The 16,401-nt window shown below is 43.9% G+C and overlaps 1 protein-coding gene across 5 annotated transcripts in view; it reads right to left on the reverse strand.

The window, feature by feature from the left end:
* Positions 1-16,401, reverse strand: part of SREBF2 (sterol regulatory element binding transcription factor 2) — a 68,933-nt gene that overhangs the window by 40,802 nt on the left and 11,730 nt on the right. For all 5 annotated transcript variants that reach the window (XM_053254309.1, XM_053254306.1, XM_053254304.1 and 2 more), the window contains exons 2-3: positions 10,896-11,285; positions 4,934-5,115 (exon numbers count right to left, since the gene is read on the reverse strand). In XM_053254309.1, the coding sequence (XP_053110284.1) occupies positions 4,934-5,115; positions 10,896-11,283 (570 nt within the window). In that variant the 5' untranslated portion in view covers positions 11,284-11,285. The remainder of the gene's footprint in view (positions 1-4,933; positions 5,116-10,895; positions 11,286-16,401) is intronic.

Below are 16,401 nucleotides of genomic sequence, written 5' to 3' on the forward strand. Positions count from 1 at the left end.
TAGAAGAGCTAGGAACCATTGTTACCGGGGCCACCAGGGGCACACCAGTATGCATTGTGTGTACTCTTGGAGGATCGTTCCAATTACCCTGGATAACAACGAGAAAAGGGGGGTGGAAAATAATAAAGCCTGCCCTGCCCACGCAGTTGAAAAGCATCTCCTAGTGATCCCTTGCCAAGGCCCACCCTAGAACAGAACGTAGAGCCCTTAGTATCGGTCACTGTGGCAAATAAGTCCATAGTGGGTGTACCCCATGAGTCAAAAAGGTCTGACAAAACTGTGTAAATAAGCTCCTACTCATGGAGGGCAGAGAAGGAAACGTCCCAACTAAGGGAGTCAGCCAGAATATTATCGTCTCCCTTGATATGGATGGCCATAGGTGTAATATCATAATGCAAGACCAGTCCCACAGTTGTATGGCAAGGTTGTTCAGGGACATAGACACAGAACCCCCTTGATGGTTCAGGTATGCAATAGCCGTAGTGTACTTGAACCACTTGGCTCTGGATGATGGGTAAAAATGCCTTGAAGGCTAGGAAAACAGGCAGGAACTCTAAAAAATAAATTTGGAGTCGCTGTTGCTGTGGGTTCCACAGTGGGCACCACAACCCTGCATCGATGCATCGGTAGTGACCAACATCTGAAAGGGAATTCCTTGCGTCAGGGAGTCTGGCTGAGACCACCACAGTATGTTTTGTAGGATATTATCTGGGACAACTAACCACTTGTTTTGGTTGTCCAGAGTCAGCCAGAAGACAAACAGCAGCCAGAGCTGGAACCTCCTCATCCTGAGGCATGCGTTTTCCACTGCTGTTGTACAAGATGCCATTGGGCCCAATAAGCGCTGGATGGAATGAATTCGTTGTCTGGGGACAGACTGGAAGGTGACCACCAAGGAGGAAATGGCCTGTATACGTTCTGCAGGTAAGTACACACATTTCTCAGCTGCATCTAGAACCACCCTGATGTACCTGGTGCTGGGGGGTCAGAACTGATTTTTTCATATTGTCAGTGAGCCCCAGATCTGCCAGGAGAGAGAGAGAGAAAGTTGCAAGTTGAACAGTAAAGCCTATTTCTCTTTTGCTGTAAACCAGTCATCAAGATAGGAGAAGACTGACACACCTTGGACATGAAGGTAGGCAATAACAGCCGCCATGGACATTGTGAAAATCCTTGGGGTGGTACAGAGTCCAAATGCGAGTACCTTGTATTGGTAGGCTTGGGCGCCCAAGCAGCAGAAACACAAGAACTGGAGGTGCCATAAACATATAGATATGTGAAAATAAGTGTCCTTCAGGTCTAAAGACGCAAGCCATTCCTCCTCCCCACAGCAGTGGCAAGACTGACTGTAGAGAAATCATATGAAATTTTGAGGTCTGTATAAATTTCTTTAGTTCTCTCTCAAGTCCAAGATGGGGCAGAGCCCACCATCAGACTTAGGGATCTGGAAGTATCTAGAATAGAACCCAGTGTGCATGGAGGAAGTTGGAACTGGTTCTATGGCATCCTTTTGTAGTGGTTACCTCTTCTTCAAGGATAAGAGTTGCATGGGTGTATTTTATGTCCGCGTGGGCGGGTAGAGTCAAATTCAATAGCATAGCTGTCGTACACTATGCATAACACCCAGGTGTCTGTTATTATGTGGCACCAAGAAGGTAGGCAAGGGGCGAGATGGATGTCAGCTGGGGGCAGGGGCACAGACACTTCCAGGTCTGAAGCATTGAAAAGACTGCTTTGGTTGCTCTTGAGATTTAGCTTTTTGTTGGCCCTTTTGACACTGGTGGAAGGGGTGTCTAGAACACTGCCTATATCCACCACAGTAAGCACCTCTCCCTTGGGAGGGCCAAGGTTGGTACTTAAAAGGAAGGTCGATACCTTTGATAGTAAGAGGAAGACAACTGAGATGGAGTGAAGGTCTTGGCAGTAAAGTGCGATTTTAAAAAAAATTTCCATGGTATCATCTGTGTCTTTTAAGAACAATCCTTCCCCATCAAAAGGAAGATTCTCCATTTTTTATTTCATTCCTGGCTCCAGAGGTGTAGAACAGAACCAAGTATGACAGCAAAGTGCAACAGACCCAGCCAATACTTTTGATTCAGTCTCTGTAACATGTTTGGTGGTGCTCAGCTGTTGTCTTGTGAGGTCTGCCGGCTTTGAGAGGGTCAAAAGGATCCTGTAGAGAGGCTGCCTCTTCCCTCATGTTGTCCCGTAAGGATTGCAGGTATTTGGCCATGCAGGCCAGGTAGTTTTCTATCTTGAGTGAAAAGTAAAACCTCCAAGCTAGAGAGCCAATCTTATGACCTTCTTTATCCACTGCGGCCCAGTATTTTTGCATGGAGTTCAAATGTAGCGCACAATAAACCACTAGTGAGTTTGGCGCTGGGTGTTTAAACAAAGGGACACGAGGCCTCCTGGACCCGATATAGGTTCTCTAATTCCTTGCATGGCAAACGTAGCAGTCTCTGGAGCTGACCAAGTGGTCTTAGCAGCTGCGAGCTGTGGGGTATATCACAAAGGAGGTGGACTACTATACACTGAATCCATGACTAACTTCCAGTGGAGGAATTTCAAGGCCTAAGACCTTAGCCATCTCTTGGACTTGGGCCCCATAGGATTTGGTTTCTTCCAACAGGAAGTCTGAAGGCCTATTGCCCATGTTTTCATCAGGTGAAGTTCCCAGGTGTATTCCCGACACATCCAAGTCAGGATCTGAGGCGTACGAAGATTCCCCATCCAAGTCAGGATCCAGGGGGACAGGATCTGTAGGAGCCGGAAGTAAGGGAAGAGACTGTGACGCCGGTACAGATGGAGAAAATACTGGCTCAGGAAGTACTGGTGGAGCAGGAGTTAGTTACTGGACAAGCAAGGATGTGTGGAGGCTCAGGAGTCGGCAAGACCAGCAATAGCGGAATGGGTGGGGCGCCCTTGGCATTGGAGTGGGAGGTCTCAAAGACACCAGTGGAACAGCAGGTTTCTTGAAAGAATCCATAGAAGGAACATTCAGCGGATCCGGCAAAATTCCCCTAAGACACATAATCTTCCAAAGTTTAAATCCTTTGAAATCATAAGGAAGGGCTGGAGAGCTATAAAGGGAGTGAGAACAAAAGCTTTCCCTAAGCCTAAGGGAAGCCTAAGGTGAATCAAAAGCCCCTGGAGACCTATAATAATCCAGAGGATCACAGCGAGCACACGGAGCTGAAAAATGAAAATGCTCTCTATAAGGTAATGCCAAAGGGCATTGTGGTTTAAGTGTGGACAAACAACCTGTTGGTGTTCTTGGAACTAGCATAGGAGATTCAGGTTCTTCAACATCAAGACCTGGCGATTGAGTGAACCCCTTAAAAGGTAGCACCTGAAGGGGTTGAGTTCACAGAACCCAAGAGACACTCCAGTTCCTGGTACAGCAAAATTTGGAGAGCCAGTGAATCTAAGGAGGACGTCACTGGATATTCGGATGAACAATGTGATGGTGATTGGACTGCCTTTGTATGGGAGATCACTATTGGTGACAATAGAGTAGAATGAACTGGAGAAAGGTGATGAAAGTCTGTAGACATAATATGTATCGGAGCCTGTATAGACGTCGACGGCACCAATGACAAAGTAAGAGTCGGCGTCGGCAAAGTGTATTTCTGACTCTGAGCATCTCGGAGTCGAGGGTGTCTCATTTGATGCCAGTGTAGTTGACATCGAACACAGTGGCACCAGGGGTCGAGGTCCAATTGACATTGAGGGAGCTGCACTTGGGGGTTTCAGTGTCAACGAAGCTGGTGCAACAGGTTGAGGAGAAAAAGACGTTGCAGGCTGTGCCAATGCGGGAGAAGGCATTCTTGCCAGTGTCAAAACCTTCGGCGCCAATCCTGACACTGAGGAAGACTCAGTTGGAGCTGGTTTTGCCACGGACGACAACCCCAAAGAGACATGCATCTCCTTCTTGTGGAGTTCAGTAGACACTGAGCAGTCATGATCATGTTTACCTTTATGCCTTTCGCACCCTCGTTCCATGGACTTCTTAAAAGGTGCCGATCAATGCCAAAGGCATGGACGTTGATGGTGCAGGCACCAAGATCAATGCCAAAGGCGCCGACCTACTAGATGCCAATGTTTCTGGCTGTGAAGGCAGGCTCAGTCTCAGCATCCCTGGGCAAAGAATATTCTCATACAGGGACACCTTTAATCGAAGTTCACAGTTCAGTCATGTCTTTGTCTTTTTTTTAAAAAAGAGACACCGACTTTACATGCACTAGTGTTGTGGGAGTCCCCCAAACAAATTAGGCAATCAGTATGTCCATCTGAGGAAAGCATAGTGCCTTTATAAGCTGAAAAACACTTGAAACTCTTAGGGGCAGACATAGCTTAATCCAATACAGTCTGGGTCAGCCAAAGATCGGAGAGAAAATGCCAAAACAGAAGGGAGTAGCAAACCGAGTCCAGTAACAATCTGAGGTAGAATACTGAATTTAGAAACAGTCCAGAATGATAAGAGAAGAGTATTCAGAAAACAGTCCAAGTCAAACCATGTTTCAAGTGGAAAAAGTCTCTACATCTCTCATAGGAACGAGGGGAAACTGGAGCAGATCTTTCCCGAAGCAGCACGAGCAGCAGAGAAGAAACTGAAGAGAGAGGCACTCTACTACTGGTACTATAGCATAGGCTCCCTTTCAAGGCTCCAATATCGCTACAGCTTAAAGGGACAGTAAGCGCCTAAACGGAGCTAAAGATTCTTCCATGGCTTACTGCGCAGGCGCAGAAGACCCAGTTGTGAGTGACCATGGATCCCTACAGATATCTAATTTATCCACCCCACCCACCACGGCAACTATTTATATACTGCTCTTCAACCAAAGTTATCAAAGCAGTTTACATAGAAAAAATACATAAATAAGAAGGTGGTATTTATAACCCACCCATGTTACAACATAAAACTACTCACTGGAACCTGCTGGACTTGAGGAGCAGCTACTGCCTGGACTGTGGCTGGCGTCAGCGCCTGGATTGTGCCATTGGCAGTCTGTGTCAATACTCTCTGAGCTTGCACAGTCTGCACCTGCTGCTGGATGGCAACTGGCTGAACTTGGGAGGAAGTCACCAGGCTCTGAACCTGGGGCTGCAACACTAAAAGAAAAACAAGGAAAATTTGAGGAACTGTCTTAACAAAGAGAAGCTATGGCTTATCATTGTGACAGTAAGCTGCAATCCCTGATCACTCACTCATGGTCAGTGTTCTACCAAACATCTATTCATAAGTCGCTGTAGGTCTTTCTCCAATACTTCCTCTTTACAGCATTAGATCTGGCAAAGCATTAGAAATGGAAAAGTAATCTGAAGAACTACAAACCAGCTGCAATTAAGAGAACTGAAGGGTAAAAAAAGTCAAACAACTTTTTCTCTAGGCCAGGAGTTCCCAACTTCAGATGTTGCTGAACTACAACTCCCATCATACCTAGCCACAATAAACTGTGAATGAGGATGATAGGAGAAGTTCAACAACTTCTGGAGGACCATAGGTTGGGAACCCCTGGTCGAGGCTATTACTAACGCCTAGACAAAAAATGCTTCTTGACCTTTTTTTGGCGGGGGTGGGGTGGGGCAAGTTCTTCCTTTACAATGCTGTCATTAAGCCTCATTTGTGGTTTATAGCACAACTATAAACCACAAATATTTATAGTGGTTTATATGTTTCACCTGTTCCTTATATCTGGTAGGTTCTTTAGTCTTTAGTTTTATAATTCTTAGTTTTTAGCGTTTTAAAGAATTTAATTTGAAATTTTAAAAGCTAATTCTGATTGAGGTTTTAGCTTGGATTTTTAACTTGTTTAATTTGGTTAATTTTATTAGTCTGATTTCTATATTGTAACTATTTTATAAATGTTGTGAGCTGCCTCGAGCACTAATGTACTGGAGGGGCAGGGTATAATTTTTTTCAAACAAACTAACAAATAAATCTGAACAAACATACTTCCTTAGAACTATCCTACTGACTTCAAGGAAATCTACTTCCAAGTACACATACTAAAAATCTTAAGCTTTATTTTCTGTTGCATGATCAAAAAATAATGCAATAAAGCTTCACAAACAATTCATATTAATCCTTTTCATAGTACAATTCCTTCAGTTCCTCCAATTAGCAATTGATAGAGGGAGTATAACTCTGTTGGTCCTTTTGAATATCTCAGGGGCTTTCAATACCATCAACCATAATATCCTGCTGAAGCATCTGACAGGGTTGGGGGTGAGAGGCACTGCATTGCAGTGGTTCCACTCCTACCTCTTGGGTATATTCCCAATGGTGTACTTTGGAGACTGTTGCTCTTCAAAATCTAAACTTTCATATGTTGTCTCTCAGAGCTCCATATTGTCTGCAATGTTGTTTAACATCTACATGAAACTGCTAGGAGAGATCATCAGGAGATTTGGTGCAGGATGCTATCAGTATGCTTGATGACACCCAAATCTATTTCTCCATGTCAACATCATCAGAAGGAGGCATAACCTCCCGAAACGCCTGCCTGTGGACAGTGATGGGCTAGATGAGAGATAAACAGACTGAATCCAGATAAAACAGAGGTACTTGTTGTGTGGGGTCAGAACTCGGGAGACTATTCTGATCTGCCGGTTCTGGATGGGGTCACACTTCCCCAGAAGGAACAAGTACGCAGTCTGCTTCTGGATCCAAACCTCTCTCTGGTGTCCTAGATTGAGGTGGTGGCCAGAGGTGCTTTTCTATTATCTTTGATTGATGCACCAGCTGCGTCCATTTCTTGAGATTAACGACCTCAGAACAGTAGTACATATGCTGGCAACCTCCAGACTTGACTACTGCAATGCGCTCTATGTGGGACTGCCTTTGTACGTAGGCCAGAAACTGCAGCAGCCAGGTTGGTCTCTGGGTCGTCTTGGAGAGATCATATTACTCCTGTATTGAAAGAGCTACCTTGGCTGCCAATATCTTTCTGGCCAAAATACAAGGTGCTGGTTATAACCTATAAAGCCCTAAACTGCTTAGACCCTGGGTATTAAGAGAACATGTTATTCACCATGAGCCCCACTGCCCATTGTAATCATCTGGAGACGTCCATCTATAGTTGCCACTGGCTCATCTTGTGGCTACTCAGGAATGGGCCTTCTTTATTGTTGCCCAAAGGCTTTGGCATGCACTCCCTACTGAAATAAGAGCTTCCCCTCTCTGGCAACTTTTAAAAAGGAAGTTAAAGACATATTTGTTCACCCAGACTTTTAATTAGACTTACAGTTTTTAACAAATGTCCAGAAGATTCAGCACTGTCTGGCCCAGGCTGTTAAAACAGTCCCCACTAGAGGAAGCAAATCCTATAGCTGGTTTGATCAGGATTGCATCCAAGCCAAAAAAGAGCTGGTTACAAAATTTAATCTCTAAAAGGCCAATGTCGATTCGGTGACAGCCCAAAAATTTTTAGATCAGAAGAAAAAATATAAAGCACTGATAAGGGCTAAAAAGAGAACTGCCATTAGGGAAGCTTCAGAACGGCTATATCTGCCTCCAGACTGGGAACGACTATATCTGCCTCCAGACTGGGAATGACTAAATCTGCCTCCAGACTGAAAGATTCCAGAACCTTTTGGAGGATTGTGTCGCCAGCTCAAAGGGGAGTTCCCTTAAACTCAGATGTTGCATCCCGGCAGATGTTTGGGTGACCCACTTCAAGTCCCTATACTCATCCAATCATATAAGGGGTTCTTCCCTATTATACCGTTTGGATGCACTCCCCTCCTGGCCTCCAGTTACTCCCAAGAAATTGTCAGTTTAGTAGCGCAATTAAAATTAGGCAAGGCACCTGGAGTGGATATGATTCCTGAGGAGCTATTAAAAGCAGATCTTGACTGGTGAGCACCATTTCTGGCAAATCTTTTTTCTTATATTGATCAGGTAGGCTGTATACCCAAAGAATGGAGCACAGCTGTCATTGTCCGCACTTTTAAGAATGGCCAACATTCTAATCCTTCTAATTACCCAAAAATAAGCTTGCTGAGCATAGTAAGCAAAGTATACGCCAGACACTTCTACAACAAGAGGAAGATAATATTCTCAGAGATGAATAAGCTGGTTTTCATGCTGGTCGGTCCACATTGGAACAGGCCTTGTTTCTGAGCCATCTAGCGGAAAAGTACACTAACAACAACTCCTCCTCTCTATACATGGCATTTATTGATTTTAAAGCTGCATTTGACTCAATCCCCAGATCCCGCCTCTGGAACAAGTTGGCCAATACTTCCATAGACCCTCGCTTACTCTTTCTTATCCGTATGTTATATAAGAACACCTTTCTGATAGTTAAGTGTAATAACAAAGGCCATTTGTCTGATCCTGTTGCTACTGAGAAGGGGGTTAAGTAAGGCTGCATATTAGCTCCCTTTTTATTTAATTTTTATATTAATTTCTTAATCCCCCTCTTAGATAACCCTGACATCCATCAGCCAAAACTAGCGGGTAGACCCATCTCGATTTTACTGTATGCCGACGATGCGGCTATATTATCAAGATTGCTTGTTGGCATGAGGAGGGCGCTACAAATACTCACACAGTTTTGTGATGAAGAGTCTCTTGTCATAAACACACAAAAGACCAAGGTTATGGTATCTGACAAGAGGCCAAAAGAACACAAATGGCAAATCAACGGTTGCAGGGTTCTGCAGGTCAAGACTTATAAATACCTGGGTCTAGTCTTCCACGCAAAAGGATCAAGACCGCAATGCAAGTACGCAGCAGCAAGTGCGCAGAGGAGTGCCGATGCTGTATTAAAATGTTTCCACACCAATGGGGGACATTACATTCCGGCGGCACTTAGGGTGTATCAGGCCAAAATATTGGCACAAATGTTATATGGGGTTCAGATCTGTCACACCTGTGATTTTAAGCCTCTAGAAGTGGTGCAGGCCGGATTCCTTCATGCCACTTTTCAAGTGCTCAGATGCGTATCAAATGCCATTCTGCATCTGGAAACAGGATTAATTAAGAGTTGCGGCATAGGTGCAGCTCCATACATTTAACTATTGGCTTAAATTACATGCCTTCTCCCAGGGCCTTGCCCCCTTGGTATTGAAAGATGAGTTTCACTCATCTTGGAGCAAGAGCCTCCATGACAATCAGGGGAGATATGGCTTCTCAACGCAATATTTATTGTCACGATGCTGCCAAAGAGATTATTAAACAACGTGTGGCAGATATGGAGAAGCAAATGGATCTAAGCCTAGTTACCATCAACAGCACCCCAGGCGGTTTCTCAAATTACTCCCAATTTGCTGCATACCTGGTCCACTTGACCACTTTAAATCAGAGAAGAGCCTTCTCACTAGCGGGGTTTAATGCCTTGCCCTCTGCCATTTTAGATGGTAGATTTAAGGGGATCTCACTAAGGAACCAGCTATGTCCATGTGGTGCGGGTGATACTGAGTCAGTTGCACATGTCCTTTTACACTGTGTTTACTACAGGGACATTCGTACTACCTGGATTGAACCACTTCTAAAAAATAGACTGAGTCGATCAGAAGAGTATTATATTCCCTATTTCCTGGTGGATCGACATGCAGATAGCAAGATTTTGGGCAGCAGCGTGTAAATTGAGAAGGGAACAACTTAGCTGTAACTGAGATTTTATATAATTTGATACAGTGTCATTAAGTTATTGTTTTGATTTTGTTCTGTTAGTTGACTTATGCTTTGTGTGTATTTTGACTAGTCATGGACCGCAATAAATTACTAACTTGCTACAGTTTTTAACATTGTGTTAATTTTAAATTGTTTTAACGTTTTAAAATTTTAATTTGTACTGCTTTTTTGTAAACCACCCAGACACATAAGTTTTGGGCGGTATATAAGATAGATAGATCGATCGATCGATAGAAAGGACATTGTGCACAAAACAACTTCTATACTCCTATTTCTGTCAATACAGCCCTACATTGCTTTTTAATGTTTTATTGTCTTGGATATACATTCCCAGGTAGAAGAAGGACTCTCATTCAGATGATTCTTTTTCTGCAGGATCAGCAATACTGCTTCAACACTTCCAATTCCCATGTCTTGTCAAGCAAGGTGATTCAGCCCACACTGGTCCCTGCCAGCCCAATTGATGAGATTGGCTTCCCTCAACCTGAGAAAGAGTTTCCTAGGAGAGTAGCCTTCCCAATGATAGGTTCAGAGAATGTGTCCTTCCTCATAAGTCTCCCGAGACACTGGGAAGATCAGATGGAGTCCACTCAAAGTGCAGCCATCACTTGAAATTAGGTTGGCTGGACTGGCACAAGAGGCTGGGCTGCTTTAATAATGAGCCCTTGCTAGAGAGTGCTAGCTCACTCATTGATAGCCTTCAGAAGATTAGTGAAGTCTAATCTGTTCCAGCAAACATTTGGAAATGTCTTGAAATGCTGTCCAGATCTTCTGGAAAATGTTAGTGGCTGACATTCAGACTAATGAAGTGTGCATGCAGCAATGCTGCATGCACTATGGGGGAAAGGTGATTTTCAATCTCCCTTTCCCTCTGTAGCTGACTGCTGAAGGGCGGCACAACCCTCAGGGACATATTTTCAAGAGTCACCATATGCTACAAAAGAGAGAGAAGATGGATGAAATTTGCCACTTCCCCATAGCATGTACGGTGTGTTCACTGTGCACACACTCTAATAGTCTGGATGTCTGCCACTGGTGATTTCTGCAGGCGCTATGGGCTTGAAAAAAATTACTATTCTAGATTTTAATTTTTTATTGATTTTGTATGTTGTAAATAAATATACAAAACAACAAGAATGATGGTTCCAAACTCTGCTGTTTGTCAATAATTCTTAGCTTTCCTAGATGGCAAGGGCATGCAATTTCAACAGCTAAGTACAATGATCTTTTCGAGGGCCTTGAGAGTTACCTTGAAAACTTGTGGCTGCGTTTTGGTATATTACAGGCTGCTGAATGAACCGGGTCTGGGGAGCAGAGCTGAAAGTTGGAGTAATCATCACAGTCTGTTGTTGGAGCTGAGGCTGAACCTGGGGACGAGGCTGAAGAGGGGGTGCAGCCCGCTGTGGGGCAGGAGTTGCAGTGGCTGTCTGAGATACTTTCACTTGCACAGCTTGAAGCTGGGGAGGAGCTGCATTAGGCAGGAAAGACTGTAGCTGCCCCTGGCTGTAGGGTCTCTGTGACGAAGGATCAACTGTTCCACTACCATTACAAGTGCTGTTGCTCTGAAAGGTGCCACACAACTGTTCAGAAAACAGATCTGGAAACTCTCCAACTTGGTTGCTGACAAACTGTAGCATCTCTACAATTTAAAAGAAGACAAATTTCAATTAGTATAAACTATCCATAAAAGTCACAAACATGTAGACAGGTGAAATAATGGTTTAAAGTAATCCAAGGAATGGAACACAAAGATATATATGCATAGCTGTACTGTACATATTTGGTACATGCCAGCAGGTACATAATCTAGATCACATTAAGATGACATACCATAAAGCAAAATACAGGTACTTATTTTCTAACCTCCACAAACGAACAGCAGCCTGGATGAGGGGGAGATTTTGACTGGAAATGATTCAACACCCCTCTCCAATCTGATTTCATTTTTAAAGAACTGGTGATACTGGGAGAGCCCATCATCTCTCTCTTATGTAGCATGTAGTCTGGCCCTAAGAAAGACTTTTGAGTAAACATACACAGAATTAGGCTGCAAGAGCTTCACAGGAAGAACCTGCCACAGCATCTTCTTGCACTGCTACTGGCTATAAATTCTACAACTTACATGCAAGAGTATGGATTAGTTAAAAGTGGGGGGCAGAGAATCAGACATTTTAGACATCTGGGCAAAGGCTGTGAAACTATGTTATGAGCAGTGCTTATCACAAGACAGGTTCACACATCACATAATGTCAAGATTAAACCTTGGCTTCACGCACCATCTCTCAACTTCAGAAGCACAAGTTCCACCCTCCCCTGCCTGCACGTGATTTGGAAGAATTCTACTCCCAGTTGTGGTTAAAAACAAGCCAGGATTGGTTGAGACATCCAAATTAACCGATTCTGGCTCATTCCAACCAAGTACTTGAAATAAACCATGATTAAACTCTAATTTCAAACCTTGGGTTCAGATCATGGATCAACTTTGGTTGGAATGAGCTGGGAACAGTCAGTTCAGCTGTCACACTCACAAGCAATCTTGGCTTGTTTCTAACCACAGTCAGAAGCAAAATTCCTCCAACTCACGCGCAGGGAGGGAGCACAAGCATGTGTGACTGAAAAACAGTGTGTTAAAACAAGGATTCATCTTTGCTCTATGTTATATCAGAACTGGCTCACAGTATTTGCACTAGGTACAAATTAAAGTAGTAATAGCAGCATTAATGAAATAGCTGCTTTCTGACATATGCAGATATCTCATGGTAACCAACAGTTATAAAACACAGTTAAGCAAAACACTTTCAACATGTGCCCCAAGGGCAAGAAATCTCTGTGCAAGCATTCAACAGAACAAACCTAACAAGAAGAGCAGGCTTATAGGTACCCAGCAACCCCTCTTGTGGGATTGAATTGGATCACTTTCAGTCTGTTGCTTCTGAGAATGTGGACAAACTGCTTCGGACTGTTCGCCCCACCATCTGCTCTCTTGACCCTTGCCCAACCTGGCTTGTTTCATCTGGCAATCATATTATCAGAGAGGGTCTGTTAAATATCTTAAATGCTTATCTGAGGGAGGATAGGATGATGGCCTCCTTGTCTTAAGGAGGATATTATTTGAATATTACCTTATTTGAAGAAACCTGCATTGGATCCCTCAGAGTTAGCTAATTACAGACCTGCCTCTAATCTCCCTTGGTTGGGTTCCGGGTGGGATATGGGGTTGAGACTGCCTTGGTCGGCCTGATGGATGATCTCCAATTGGCAATCGACAGAGGGAGGGTGACTCTGCTGAGCCTTTTGGATCTCTTGGCGGCTTTCTGTACCATTGACCATGGTATCCTGCTGGGTCGCTTGAAGGAGGTGGGATTGGGTGGCACTGTTTTACAGTGGTTCTGCTCCTACCTCTCTGACAGATTCCAGATGGTGTTACTTGGAAACTGTTGTTCTGAAAAACAAGAGCTAAAGTGTGGTGTTCCACAAAGCTCCATACTGTCTCCAATGCTTGTTAACACCTAAATGAAACCGCTGGGAAAGATCATCAGGAAGTATGGTCTGGAATGCTATCAATATTCTGATGACACCCAGATCTATTTCTCCATACCAACTTCATCAGGAAATGGCATGACCCCCCTAAGTGCCTGCCTGGAGGCGATATTGGGCTGGATGAGAGATAACAAGCTGAAGTTGAATCCAAGCAAGATGGAGGCACTGTCTGTAAGGGGTCAGGATTCGAGAGATGGTTTAGATATGCCTGTTTTGGATGGGGATACACTCCCCCTCTTTCTAAGACAACTTGCCTCACACTCAAGACATGCATATGTATCTTTTTCACAACTTCAGATCATGCATGTTAAGGGGAAAAAACTTCTGCTATGTTCACCTGTGCAAGTCTACCATGTTTCTCTGACAATGTTGTCAAATGAAGCCAAAAGGTTTTGTTTCAACCCACTTTCCCTGCTAATCCAAAATGTTTTTCTCTTTTTTCTATTTATAACCAAGATGTGTTTACACTAGTAGCTAGGTAATTTTACTGTTGTTAGTAGTAGTCATGCACAATATTTAGTGTCAAGGTCAGATGTTCTATGTACAGCTCAATTATGTCCTTTTTCCAAGGTGGGGTTGCGGGAGGGACCAGACAAAAAAACACTGAAAGCTGTTCATCATCGTGCTGGAGTAGGAATACCCATGTCCAGATACCTGTTCAGACATGAAGTACAATAGCAAACTTTTGAGCTAGGCCCGGTTTGCTCACATAGCTCTTGTGAGAATTAAGTGAGACAGGACACTTGAAGGGTTCAGACCAAGACGTTGGAAAGAGAAGTTCTTCAGAATAAGTTGGTTAGGTATGTACTTCCAACAACAAAAGTGTGTTTTCTTCTTCAAATCATCCAACACACATTAACCAGGTCATCATACGGGTACCGTGCAGACTAAGAAAACCTTACTCCCAACCACTCTCTCACTTTGTCCAAGAGCCATTTTAGACTGCCATATTTGCTGTAAGATACAATCTATTCACCAGAGCAATGACTAAATTTGTTTTGTAGTAAAGAGGTGACTTGCAAGGTTGGGAAGGGCACAGACCACAATTTATGGGCTCATGGTCAACTAGAATATGCATAGTCTGTAAAACATTTATTCAAGTTCACCAGATGACATTTACTACCAAACTCTTAATACCTGCAGTTTCTTCTCGTGATTTTCAAATTCCAACCACAGTCCTTAACCAGACAGCTGAATTTATTTTGTTTCTAGAGTGCTTTGGAAAGACACTTTTGTATTTATTATTTATTTAAAATATTCATAGCCTGCCCCTCCAGGACACTACTGCTTGGGGGAGCTAACAAAGTCAATCAAAACAATACGCTATAAAACAATATAAAACCAATAAAATAGAAACAAGCTAAAAACAAATCTCAATTAAAACCAAAATTTAAGATTACAGGTTAAAGCATTACAAGTTAAGAGATTAAAAGGTGTAAAAAAGATATCGTTACAGCTAAAATTCTCTAAAAAGATGGGTTTTTAATAATTTATTTGTTGAAGAAAGGGAGCTCCTTTCTCGCTTCACATTCAAATTTTATTTTACATTTATTGTTTTACTGTTGTGAGTCGCCCCAAGCAGTATTGCACTGGAGGAGTGGGATATAAATATTTTTTAAATTATAAAGACCCTAAGGAACGGAGCATGGCAGAGCTCTTCAGGGAGGGCTTTCCAAATTCGAGGGACCACAACCAAAAAGGCCCTGTCTCTAGTCCCTGCCAATTGGATCCCTTCATACCCCTCTAATCACACACCTAGCAATACATCATCTATCCTGTGTAACCAAATTTCAGTGGCAACACTGGGCAGATGAAGATATTTATTAAAATGTACCGTTAAACTAAAGCAGGGGCTGCTCGTCCATAAGGCAACAGCCTCAGGCAGCACCACTGAGATGGAGCAGCAAGTGCAGGCATCCTGCCCTGCTCCCCCACCATCCAAGTATCACCTCAACTGCCTGTTGCTCTTAGCCAGCCCACCACCTACATGGGTTGATTTAAAGCTGCAGGTTCGGCAGTGATAATGGTGAGAAAGGAGCTGTGTCCTTCCTCATTGCCAATCTGCAGTTTAAAATCCATCCCCATAGTGATGGGCAGGAGCAGGTATGCAAGGGAGGCAGTGCTGCTCCCGCCCGTAATGCCTGCATCAGGGGGCAGGGCCAGTGCTACCTCCCATATGTGCCCCCTTCACCCAAGACAAGAAAGGAGTTATTTTCTTGCTTCACTCACTGCCAAACCTGCAATTTAAAACCCACCCCCACAGTGATGAGGAAGGGTGCATGTGAGGAAGGTAGAGCTGGCCCCATCCAAATGCTCTGCCAATGTCAGGGAGCATGACCAGTTATGCATGGGCCTTGCCTTAGGGGACACCGGTAAGTATGAGGAGGCCTGGAGTGCCCCATATTGAGGACATTCTCAGAGACAGGCCCTTCCTTAAGAATTCCTTTAAGGTAAACCGTCTGGGACAAGAGGAGCTCCTTCAAAAAAAAGGCAAACATATACAAAACTATGGTGAAGCCACACTTGGAGTACTGCGTACAATTCTGGTCACCACATCTAAGAAAGGACATTGTAGAACTGGAAAAGGTGCAGAAGAGGGCAACCAAGATGATCAGGGGCCTAGAGCACCTTCCCTATGAGGCAAGGCTACAACACCTGGGGCTTTTTAGTTCAGAAAAAAAGACTACTACAGGGAGACATGATAGAGGTCTATAAAATCATGCATGGAGTGGAGAAAGTGGACAGAGAGAAATTCTTCTCCCTCTCACATAATACTAGAACCAGGGGTCATCCCATGAAATTGATTGCCGGGAAATCTAGGACCAACAAACGGAAGTACTTTTTCACACAACGCATAATCAACTTGTGGAATTCTCTGCCACAAGATGTGGTGACAGCCAACAACCTGGATGGCAAGGGAGTAACAGCAGGCTTCCAGCAGCATCTGGTAGGCCACTGTGCGAAACAGGATGCTGGACTAGATGGGCCTCGGGCCTGATTCAGCAGGGCTGTTCTTATGTTCTTAAATGTTCCTTGAGCCACTGAGCTCTCTTACTGAATGAACTAACTAATCCAGCTAGGGAAGCTGTATACCTCTGGAGGCAAGTACCCAAGAGAGCCTGCACGACAAGCGACACTTGGGAACATAGGAAGCTGCCAGATACTGAGTCTGACCATTGGTCCATCTAGCTCAGTATTGTCTTCACAGACTGGCA

The sequence above is a fragment of the Hemicordylus capensis genome, chromosome 5 (assembly GCF_027244095.1).
Source record: "Hemicordylus capensis ecotype Gifberg chromosome 5, rHemCap1.1.pri, whole genome shotgun sequence".
NCBI lineage: Eukaryota > Metazoa > Chordata > Lepidosauria > Squamata > Cordylidae > Hemicordylus > Hemicordylus capensis.